Here is a 12581-nt window from a genome sequence, read left to right on the forward strand (position 1 = left end):
CTTGACATCTTTTTCCTTATTCGGCTTGTTCTGGGTTTCTTTTGGGAAAGTATTTGATTGCTAAATAAATAAATACTTTTTTATATGCAATTAACAACTCGACGGCTAAAGCGACCGGGGACGTGTTAAGGTGCAAAGTGCATGAAATAAATTTGCAATAAAACATAAAACGAAGTTTTGTTCAAGTTAAAGAAAGTATCACTTTAATCACCATAAACTGCAAGCCAACAAGCATTGTCGTTTTCAAGGTAATCGATATAATTAAATTTTGCGCACGAAATCTTTCTGAATAATCGTACAACAAGCGACAAATCAGAACTATCTGAACATTTGCAACTTTTTGTTGCGAATATCTCTTTACAGAAGGGGTTTTGATGTGTGTTTTGACACCTTTTCCGATATATTTGGTGTTGCTCGCTATGGATAAATCTATAAAACATTCTGTAGCTATATAAAGGCCCACCAGTCGCTGCTTTGTTGGGTTAACTAGTGTCAATTGGTTTCACCAAGAGAATTTAAATCGTTTTCCATCTAGTCCTTTCAACGGAGTGGGAGCAACATCTTTCGCATAACATGGTCTATGGTTAGCGGCTGGGTTTTATTCCTGGACAATGTTCATGTTTGCGTAAAGTTCGTAAAGCTTATCATTAAATCCTCTTCGGTACCACCCGCCACCAACGCGTAATGTATCACGTATCTTTCTAAGATTTTTTTTCTTGATCACTCCCAAAGCCGCCTCAACTTATGTTGTCATGGTTCACGCTTCTGCACAATATAGCACGACGGGTACAACAACAACAACGGGTACGATAACCGAACGAAGACCAAAGTAGATTTTTTTTCTGTCATTTTGCACAGTCGTATAAGTTTTGCGGGGAAGCCAAACTCATACATGCGGCATATAGGCAGCTCATCTTCGTTGTGTTGAAGGCGACTTTAAAATCGACGAACAGGTTATGTGTGTCAATTCTTTTTTCGCGTTTTTTTCAAGATTAGAATCAAAGCGCAAATCTGGTCGATGGTATATTTATATATCAGCCGATTTACAGAGGGATCAATCCTTCGCAAAATACGATTGACCGGACCTTATAAACGACATTAAGAAGGCTGATTCCACTATAGTAGGTTCCTCCTTGAGGACTAAGCAGAGAACACTTAGATTTCAAACGTCAGGAATGCACTCGTCCCACCACATTTTGCAAGGAATACCGAATCGTATATTTCTGTTAATGTGACGGCCTACATGCGTATTTTATGGACAAAATTACCTTAGGGACCTTTCTTATTATCAGCTTTGTAATACTGTTGGGGTATCAGTACTTCGGCATGAATGGAAAGCTATAGAAATATGGTAATATTTTACAATACGGGTAAACTGCTAATATACCTACCACCAGTGATGGTGCCATTTTTGGGCTTTAAGTTATGTGATAATCTTTGCTTCCCTTAGGGATAAATACCATTAATACTACCTTCTTTTAAGCTCAGGCAAGCTTCACAGATTAACGTGAACAGAGAGCAAACCGTTTTACTTGCCTTTACTTATGCTGACTGGTTACAGGAACTTTCTTCTAGCGGCCAGAAAAAATCAATTAGGCGAAAATTGCACCACATACGCGGGTTCGAAAACTATATTTTGATGACAAACCTTTATTATTAGGGTAACTATTATTAAAGGGTGGCATTTAGATAAATGATATATGTATGTTTATGCATACATTCATATGTAAACGTTGACGTGGTTTAATTTAATTTATGTATATTCGATACCAACTATCTAGTTCCTCCGTATAAGTGTATGATATTGTGTTGCGTTTTAAATATATGCCGATTGTCATACATGCATATTTGCCTGTAAATATACATATACTACAAACATATGTATATAGTACACGCATTTGTTGAGTTAATTTATATTTACCGAGAACGTCTGTTATCGCCCAACATTTTAGCTAGTAGTTAGAGTGGCACTTTCGTTGAGTGACGCTAAGCAGACACCACATTCTATTTTGATTAAATTTAGATTAGCCTATAAGCTATTTGCCTTAATATATATTTGACTAATAGCAGATAGCAGATGAAGAAGCTCATAGTGAGTGTACCGGCCGGGGAAAATTTATTTATATTTATCATAACTTATATGTACATATTTGAATAGTTTTAATAACTACATGTAAACATATATGAAGTAATAATTTGTATCTCTTCCAGGTAAAGAGAATACGCAATATGGACGTATCCACAGATGAATATCATACCGCCAATGATGATTCATTTGTTAATACCGGCTATACTGTTACACCAATTAAAAATGTACAAACTACAACCCTAGCAGCGCGCAAACAATTAACGCCAACCGCTACCGATGGCAATGAGCCTGCAAAACCTTTATCAGCCTATGGACTATTCTTTCGTGATACAGTAAGCGCCATAAAGCAACAAAATCCCAATTGTACTTTCCAAGAGCTGTCACGTATTGTTTCATCGATGTGGGAGGCATTGGATGCTAGTCATAAGAATGTCTATAGCAAGAAACATGAGACAGCCTTAACTGAGTATATGAAACAATTGCGTATCTATAAGCAACAACAGGAAGAGCAGCAGCATCAACAACAGCAACAACAAGTACTGATAACAAATGCTAATGATTCAAACCTAAATGCATCATCAGCAGCTTCAGTCGCATTACAAACCAGACCAGCTGTATTTACAATTTCACGTTTCAATGCAGATGGTAACACAAATCAGAATATAATCAACAACAGCAATGAAGTAGTCGTTAATACAACAAAAACCCAAAACAATCAAACTACGGCAACCGTAAATACACAAAGCACCACGCCTACATCGAATGACCCATCACAACAATTGCAACCAGGCGATGCAGGCGCTGTACAAAAATGCACACGTGAAAATTGTAATAAACGCGCTATTATAAATCCTGATTGGGAAGATGAATATTGTAGTAATGAGTGTGTTGTTATACATTGTCGTAATGTTTTTAATGCCTGGGTGCAAACTAATCTTGATGCGCGAAAACAATAACATCAGGCTTATTGGGGTGGTGCTGCGAAAAAGTAATAAAGCTGCGAGGCGAGGGCTACTTCATTTGATGAACTAAGTGAATTTTCAATCATGGAAAAAAGAGGAAAGGAAAAAAACGCAGTGCACCCTATGCATATGGAAAAATGGAGCTGATAAGACGTGTATAAGACTTTAGAAGCATATTAACAGATTACGCTATTAATACAATAGCGCTGTGAAACCAATTTATTATTCATTAGTCATTAATATACATTAATATAATTTGTACATTTATAACCATACCTTTATCGTAATCTTAGTTAAGTTCTCCTGGTAGAGAGATTATTAACTTTTGAAAAATGCCGTGAATAAATTTTGTTTGAAGAACCCGCCTCAGAATTTTTTTCAAAAACGTTCTATCAGAATTATAAGGGGTAACGGCCTATTTGATATATCTTTTCTCATCGTTTATAAACAGCTCGGACGTTCTTCAACCGAATTCAGAAAAAGAGCGTTTGTAAAAAAAAAATCTGAAATTCTTCATTCAAATTCTGGGATACGAGCGTTTAAAAACAAAATCTTACAAGTCACTTGCAGATTGGGTGATGTTTACAAAAGTTTGCAATGCGGTACAGGTACAAAATGCCTATGACATCAACACTACGCAAATTTATTAAAGAGTTTAAGATGTTTTTACAGCAGCAACACGACAAACAAATTGTAAACGGTAAATTTATTCTATGTATTACATATTTTACATATTTTGAAAATAGCATATAAGAAATAACATACGATAGCATATAAATTATAATAAATATACATATGTATTTTGAAAAAAAAAAAAAAAATGACTCGGTTTTTTCTGATTTTATGGGTTATGTAGTACGCATTGTTTTAATAGAAGACTCCGTGACTAGTGGCATAAGATTGTAAATTGCTACAAGTAAAAATTCTTTTCATTCAGGAGTAAGCAACCATTGTGCAATAGAGGTTTGTGTTTTGATGTCAGTTTGTGGCTCAGATTGAACGATTAAGTCGCTTATAATGAAATGTCTTATAATTCTTATTAACATCACAATACTGGTATTATTTATCAAATTAAAAAAAAAAAATATGTATGACTAGCGCAAATATAATTAAAAGCAGCCTAATTATTACCAACACATCTGTTTCTTTTTCCAAACAACGGAAAAGTAAATATTTTCGATTTTAGGTTCTGTTTTGTGTCATTTTGTGGTTTTTATACCTTTCATGAAAATGAAATGGTATATTAATTTCGTCACGAAACCGAAAATTGTAAGTCCTTAAAGGAAAATAGATAGACCCACCATTAAGTATACCGAAATAATCAGGTTGAAGAGCTGAGTTGATTTAGCCATGTCCGTCTGTCCGTCTGTCTGTTTGTATGCAAACTAGTCCCTCAATTTTTGAGATATCTTGATAAAATTTGGTGAGCGGGTGTATTTGGGTGTCCGATTAGACATTTGTCGGAACCGACCGGATCGGACCACTATAGCATATATCCTCCATACAACCGATTTTTCAGAAAAAGGGGTTTTTTGTAATATCTTACCCAATTTAACAGATTGAAGCTTCAAACTTCACCATATACTTTCGTATATTGCACATATTGTTGCCTGAAAAAATTGATGAGATCGGTCGTATATATAGTATATATCCCCCACAACCGATTGTTAAGATAAGGAACTTTTCGTAATTTCTACCCTATTTTAACAGCTATAAGCTTCAAATTTCACCGATTGCTTACGTATATAGCATATATTGTTGTCTGAAAAAATCATAGAGATCGGTTGTATATATAGTATATATCTCATACAACCGATTGTTCAGATAAGAAACTTTTCGCAATTTCTACCCCATTTTAACAGCTATAAGCTTAAAATTTCACCGATTGCCTACGTATATAGCATATTATGTTGTCTGAAAAAATCATAGAGATCGGTTGTATATATAGTATATATCTCACACAACCGATTGTTCAGATAAGAAACTTTTCGCAATTTCTACCCCATTTTAACAGCTAGAAGCTTCAAATTTCAGCAAATGCTTAAGTATATAGCATATATTGTTGTCTAAAAAATCATAGAGATCGGTTGTATATATAGTATATATCTCATACAACCGATTGTTCAGATAAGAAACTTTGCGCAATTTCTGCCCCGTTTTAACAGCTAGAAGCTTCAAATTTCACAAAATGCTTACGTATATAGCATATATTGTTGTCTGAAAAAATCATAGAGATCGGTGGTATATATATTATATACTTCATATAAACTCTCATTTTTGCCCCTTTTTTACGGCTAGAAGCTTCAAAATTCATCAAATTTCATCAAATAGTTACGTTTACGTCATATATTTTTGAAATACGTGATTCGTAGTCATACTTTTTACATGCAGACCACAAAAAACGTGAAGCTTTGCATCCTCACACAGATTACCTACCTATTTTTTATTTTATATTTATCTTAAAAATCGTTTAGATATGTTCAAATTTCACTAAATACTTACGTGTATAGCATATATTGTTGTCTGAGAAAATCATAGATACCGGTGGTATATATAGTATATATCCCATACAACCGATTGTTCAGATAAGAAACTTTGCGCAATTTCTTCCCCATTTTAACAGCTAGAAGCTTCAACTTTCACCAAATGCTTACGTGTATAGCATATATTGTTGTCTCAAAAAAATAATTGAGATCGATGGTATATATAGTATATATCTCATACAACCGATTGTTCAGTTAAGAAACTTTGCGCAATTTCTGCCCCTTTTTAACAGCTAGACGCTTCAAATTTCACCATATGCTTACGTATATAGCATATATTGTTGTCTGAAAAAATCATAGAGATCGGTTGTATATATAGTATATATCTCATACAACCGATTGTTCAGATAAGAAACTTTTCGCAATTTCTACCCCATTTTAACAGCTATAAGCTTAAAATTTCACCGATTGCCTACGTATATAGCATATTATGTTGTCTGAAAAAATCATAGAGATCGGTTGTATATATCTCACACAACCGATTGTTCAGATAAGAAACTTTTCGCAATTTCTACCCCATTTTAACAGCTAGAAGCTTCAAATTTCAGCAAATGCTTAAGTATATAGCATATATTGTTGTCTAAAAAATCATAGAGATCGGTTGTATATATAGTATATATCTCATACAACCGATTGTTCAGATAAGAAACTTTGCGCAATTTCTGCCCCGTTTTAACAGCTAGAAGCTTCAAATTTCACAAAATGCTTACGTATATAGCATATATTGTTGTCTGAAAAAATCATAGAGATCGGTGGTATATATATTATATACTTCATATAAACTGTCATTTTTGCCCCTTTTTTACGGCTAGAAGCTTCAAAATTCATCAAATTTCATCAAATAGTTACGTTTACGTCATATATTTTTGAAATACGTGATTCGTAGTCATAGTTTTTACATGCAGACCACAAAAAACGTGAAGCTTTGCATCCTCACACAGATTACCTACCTATTTTTTATTTTATATTTATCTTAAAAATTGTTTAGATATGTTCAAATTTCACTAAATGCTTACGTGTATAGCATATATTGTTGTCTGAGAAAATCATAGATACCGGTGGTATATACAGTATATATCCCATACAACCGATTGTTCAGATAAGAAACTTTGCGCAATTTCTTCCCCATTTTAACCGCTAGAAGCTTCAAATTTCACCAAATGCTTAAGTATATAGCATATATTGTTGTCTAAAAAATCATAGATACCGGTGGTATATATAGTATATATCCCATACAACCGATTGTCCAGATAAGAAACTTTGCGCAATTTCTTCCCCATTTTAACAGCTAGAAGCTTCAAATTTCACCAAATGCTTACGTGTATAGCATATATTGTTGTCTGAAAAAATCATAGAGATCGGTGGTATATACATATATTATATACCCCATATAAACTCAATTTTTGCCCCCTTTTTACGGCTAGAAGCTTCAAAATTCATCAAATTTCATCAAATAGTTACGTTTACGCAATATATTGTTGAAATACGTGATTCGCAGTCATAGTTTTTACACGCAGACCACAAAAAACCAGAAACTTTGCATCCTCACACAAAGTACCTACCTGTTTTTAATTTTATATTTATCTTAAAAATCGTTAAGGTATGCAGATCTGTTCACTATATATTTCTTATCTTATACATCCGATTATTCGGAGGTTACGAACGGGATAAGATTATTGTTCAGCCCCATTCATGAAAGGTATGAAGTCTTCGGCACAGCCGAAGACAGTCCCGTTCTTGTTTACTTTCTGTTTGCTTGAAGTTTCAAGTCAATTGAAGTCTAGTGGAAATTTGTCAAGTTCTGTTCAGTTCCCAATTCACAATGGGACTAGTTTTATACTTATATACTGCACATCCACAGATTTTTTGCATCACACGTCTAACAACATTCAATACCTGCATCTGCCGGGAAACATATGTATCGTGCTGGTTCGTACTCCGCATATATCCGTCCTCCTAATAAGCAAAGCGGCGAAGTATACTTATTTTGTACCCAGAGCGGGAACTCTGATTTGTCTAAAGGCAGACAATATTTAATTAAAGAAAAAATCTGAAAACTACCTCACACTCTACCTGACAGATCATCGGACGATTTTTTATGTCGAAATAAAGTCAGCCTAACCGAAGTTGGTGAAAACGGCCTTAAGTCTCTAATGCTGCCAGCATTCTGGATCACAGTTGTTGAGGTTCGCAATTTAAAAGCCTTAACATTTAAAGCGCACAGTGTGCCAATCGGTTTATGGATAACTACTGTCAATTTGTGTATATCACTTAAAACAAGCCGAATGACGAAGGCATTCGGTTCTATGTACCGGAGAGACTCGGGATTTTTCCCGACCAATGACTGTCATTTCAGTGTAACCACTGCTACAACAACAACAACAACAACAACAACAAAGTTTTTGTTTTTGCAGTATATAGTAGAGATATACGCCGCCGATTTAGGTCCTTTTTCGCACGCCGCCGCCGAATGTCAAAAATATCGGCGCGCCGGCGTCCGGTGGGTGCGGTACTATATTTTCTACTAGTTTAAGACTGTTCAGTCCATTTATTGTTCATGTCGAAAATTGGTCGGATATGGTCGAAAGTGGTATCAACGGATGCGCATCACTGCCAGTTATAAGAAACTAATTGCGAAATTCAACTCTTTCCAACTTTTCAAAAGTGGTTTAAAAAAACAGGCACTTTCAATGCTAGCTTAACACGGACTTATTAAAACAAAACACTAAAAGAAGAGTTATATTATAAATTTATATGTTCACTTTGGATATTTTTTTCAAAAAATTAATAATGAACAATCAATTCAAATAAAATTACCCAAGGAGAAGATGTTTCCAAATTGTCCTCAAGTTGTTAAAAACAAATTATCCAAAAAAGGTGTAGATTTTTTTTTTAATTTACTAGGTTCTGGGGGCATAAACACTCCTTTGAAATGATTCTTACCTCATACTTAGTTGAGGATTTATGTACGTATGAGAAGGGTTTGAAAAATCACTTGGGTTTACATTTAAACATCTGTTGTTCATTTGCGAAACTATACAATAGCGTCTGAAATGTTAATTTTGATTTTCACACTTCATCCTTCAACGCCCAAGTCTCCCGGTTTGACATTTCCTAAAGTTGGCGGCCCTATCCAAAACTAGTTCATTGGAGTGAATCACATTGATTATAGCTTATAAACCAAGTTTAAATATCACCTACACGTTACGGCTCCTTTTTCAAATGTGAATGCGTAGGCACATATATTTACCAGGCGAGGTTTTGTCCTTTGCAAGAACATTCAATGTGGTGAAGCAAAAGCTTCCCCAAGACAGTCGAACTAATGACCGTGTGTGCTACTACCCTAACGTAGTGGTCATCCATAATGAGCTCTTATATCATAAGGCCGGAAAACAGCAGTTAACATCTTTCAACTTAAAATCGGCCGACTTTCAAAAAAAATATCGTTTTGATTTAACGAAGACTATTGAAATCAATGTTGTGAACACAAACGTCTGCAAACATTGGTCTAAATTTTAAAAATTTTATCCAGGGTCCTTGTAAAATTTTAATTATGTAGATGCGCCGAGGATTATATGATTTTCACCCATTCACTTAGACTGCTTATGATTTCGAGGGCGGCATCCTTGACCGAATTGTCACTCCCTAACGTTTCAAGGTGTTTCTCTGGTGTAGATCGACAGCATAGCGCGACAAAAGCATCCGTTGGAAAGTCTTCGGAGCTACACCTAGAGCTTCTAGGAAAGTGACGTTTACGAAGGTATGAGTTCGAAGTCGCAGTCCTATAGCTTCTGTGCTGGCATATGGTGTGATGTGAGGGTCAGGAGGCGTGGTAGGGACTGGTGGTCGGAATTGCTACTGTTCGCACATCGGGAATTGTAGCTCTTAAAAACAGCCGAACTGGAGGCGCCCTGTGCCACGAGAGTCATGAGTATTAATAGACCATTAATAGCAACCGTAAGTCGCCTTTGTGCGTGACCGCCAAGGAGCCACAAATTATTTAGAGAAATTGTGTTCGCGACGATTATTAGGAGTTAACACTAGGCTTTGCACGAGATATGCAGACAAAAGTGTGACTATTTTATCTATATCTATTTCTTTTCTGCAGACGCAGCAGTACCAATTCCAAAGACCGGGGTTAGAGGTTCGAGGCCTCTTTGGAGTAATTGAACGAGGGACAATCCCTCCGCAAGGAGCTACTCCTGAACGTTTTTGAACGGTCTGCGAGATCTTGAGGCAAAAACCACTGATCTTTCGAAATGGCCAACACGTTGATTTCCTTAAATACATACAAACAAAACCTTTCCAAAATATTATTTTTTTAAATAGAAAAATCATGCTTTTTAAAGTAAGAACACCAGCGTACTTACTTGTAGATAAACCCACAATTTGATATAAAGTTCCATCATTAACCCTTCAAGGTAAAAATGGAATCCATCAGTACACAAATCACCCAGCACCTAAATTACCCTATATCTTTTGAACCAACTATCAACTTTTGTTTCGCTTTCATATAGCTACCAAGGTGTAGATTGATCCACAATTTGTTTCAAGGATCTATCATTAACGGTTCATGCGCTACGTGAGATATCCGGTTTATCGAAAAGTACTGACGACTGAACCGATTAGTGTCTATATCTCTTGAACCAAGCAAAATTTCAAAACTTTTTTTGTCGCATTATGTAGCTACCTTTTTGTATATTGAGGCACGATACAACCCAATATTCTGTCATTAACAGTAAAGGCTCTGGGCGGTTATCGGTTTTTCGATAACTAGTGTATATCGCCTGAACCAAAGCAAAATGCACAGTTTTTGTTTTTGCAATATATAAGTACACACTTGTAGATTAATTCACAATTTGACATAAACTTCTATTATTAACCCTTCAGGGCAAAATAGGAATTTATCGATACACAAATGACCCCGTACTTAATTGCTCTATATCTCTTGAACCAAAAAAGATTTTAAAATTTTTTTGTGGGTACCAATTTGTAGATCAAGTCGCAATTTGATTCAGGGTTGAATTTGCTTTGGTTCAGAAGATATACTTAAGCCAACAGTAGTTATCGAAAAACCGGTTAAACCACGTAGCTGCTTAACCGTTAATGACTGAACATTCCGAGTTAAATCGTGCCTCAATGTACAAGTGCGTAGTTATATAATGCAATAAAAAAAGTTTTGAAATTTTGCTTGGTTTAAGAGATATACACATTAATCGGTTCAGTCGTCAGCAGTTGTCTATAAACCGGATTTCTCACGTAGCGCCTGAACTGTTAATGATAGAATCTTGAAACTAATTATGGACCAATCTTCACGTAGGTAGCTATATGAATGCAAAACAAAAATTGCGAAAAGCAATTTAGGTTCTGGGTCATATGTGTACCGATAAATTCCAGTTTAACTTTGAAGCGTTAATTATGGAACTTTAAATCAAATTGTGGATTACTCTACAGGTAGGTAGGTATATCATTCAAAAAATGTTGTCATTTTGCCCTGAAGGTTTAATGATAGAATTGTATGCCTAATTGTGGTTCTCTATATATACATATGTATATGGATATATATGGATATACATATATGGATGCTGGGTTATTTGTGTACTGATAACTTCCTATTTTTACCTTGAAGGGTTACTGCTGGAACTTTATTTATAATTGTGGATTAATCTACAAGTGGTTACCTACATATTGCATATAACACCTGAACGACTATGACATATACTGGAAAAGCAACATATAATTTGGAAAATTTCTTTAAAAAATACAACATTAACACAGCGTTCAAAACATCGAACAATCAATGGCGAAAACTAAGAAGTATTAGTTCTCAGATGATCCGTTTACCAGCCACGGCATATAAAAGCTTACCTGCGGATGCCAACACAGTTACATAGGACAAACCGGACGGCAAATAAGAACGAGGTTCAGAGAACACGTTAGAGATTACAACAAAAAAAACACTGAATCCAAACATTATACTAGAGTCTAACTTCGCGAATCAAATGGTCGAATATGAATGTTCCCCAGCAAACATCAATACAACAGTCAGGGTCCTCCACATACAAGGAAAAGGCCGACGTCTGAACGTACTCGAAAACATGGAAATCCACACACATTCGACGGTAGAATAATAAACGAACAGATAAACACAACGGCAGCGATTTATGTAGTTTAGCGCCCCCCGAGTTCGGGGTTAAACTTGGTATCAAATGAAAGAGGGAGTTCTCCCGATCACAAATATATATAACTTAAAGTGCGCGGACTTATAGTTTACGAGTTATTTGATGTTAAAGTTTGCAAATTTAGCAAATTTCTATAGCACTCTCACAATTTACACATCTTTCAAAACCTTTATGCTCATAAATATCTATATAAATTGGCAACGATACACTTAAATTTCATTTTAGTATATTTCACATATAATTCTTGCATTGTTTTTACTTAATTTAAATGTTTTTATTAAATAAATCGCGCTTTTGTAGCAACATTCACATTTATGTATGTATATATTTTATCGATGACATTACAAAGCTGTGCTGCCACATCAACAAAGAAAAAACAAATATAAATATTAACGTGCCACCTTTCAGTTAATAAAGAAAAAGGAAAATATATATTTTTACTACTATGCGGAAGGACATCACCGTGGCGGTAGCCACGGTTATACCACACACCCGGACTTGGCATGGCGTAGCCCAGGGTTATTTTAAATAAGCGCGGCCGAAGGCCGCCTACGCGGAAAGGTGTTCTACGCAGAATTACTGTGCATGGCGCAGCCGGTGTTGGATCGGCTAACATAACAATAAACATAAGAGTTATAAGGTAATATGCGGAAGGACATCACCGTGGCGGTAGCCACGGTTATACCACACACCCGGACTTGGCATGGCGTAGCCCAGGGTTATTGTAAATAAGCGCGGCCGAAGGCCGCCTACGCGGAAAGGTGTTCTACGCAGAATTACTGTGCATGGCGCAGCCGGTGTTGGA

At 35.7% G+C, this 12581-nt stretch overlaps 2 protein-coding genes across 3 annotated transcripts in view; one reads left to right on the top strand and one right to left on the bottom strand.

Annotated features, from left to right (window-relative positions):
- Positions 1-12470, bottom strand: part of BBS1 (Bardet-Biedl syndrome 1) — a 272737-nt gene extending 260267 nt beyond the window's left edge. The window contains exon 1 of the mRNA XM_067788092.1: positions 11463-12470. Coding sequence (XP_067644193.1) covers positions 11463-11568 — 106 coding nt within the window. The 5' untranslated portion in view covers positions 11569-12470. The remainder of the gene's footprint in view (positions 1-11462) is intronic.
- LOC137252416 (thymocyte selection-associated high mobility group box protein TOX) lies at positions 13-4081 on the top strand. 2 transcript variants are annotated; one of them, XM_067788057.1, is made up of 2 exons: positions 13-248; positions 2212-4076. In XM_067788057.1, exon 2 carries the CDS (start codon positions 2230-2232, stop codon positions 3043-3045), a length of 816 nt encoding a protein of 271 aa, XP_067644158.1. In that variant the 5' UTR covers positions 13-248; positions 2212-2229; the 3' UTR covers positions 3046-4076. The 2 variants fall into 2 exon arrangements, with proteins under 2 accessions (XP_067644158.1, XP_067644157.1); XM_067788056.1 differs by lacking the exon at positions 13-248 and adding an exon at positions 1949-2092 and having other exon boundaries at positions 2212-4081.
- Positions 12471-12581: the final 111 nt, after the last annotated feature.

The sequence above is a fragment of the Eurosta solidaginis genome, chromosome 5, assembly GCF_040869045.1.
Source record: "Eurosta solidaginis isolate ZX-2024a chromosome 5, ASM4086904v1, whole genome shotgun sequence".
In the NCBI taxonomy this organism is placed as follows: Eukaryota; Metazoa; Arthropoda; class Insecta; order Diptera; family Tephritidae; genus Eurosta; species Eurosta solidaginis.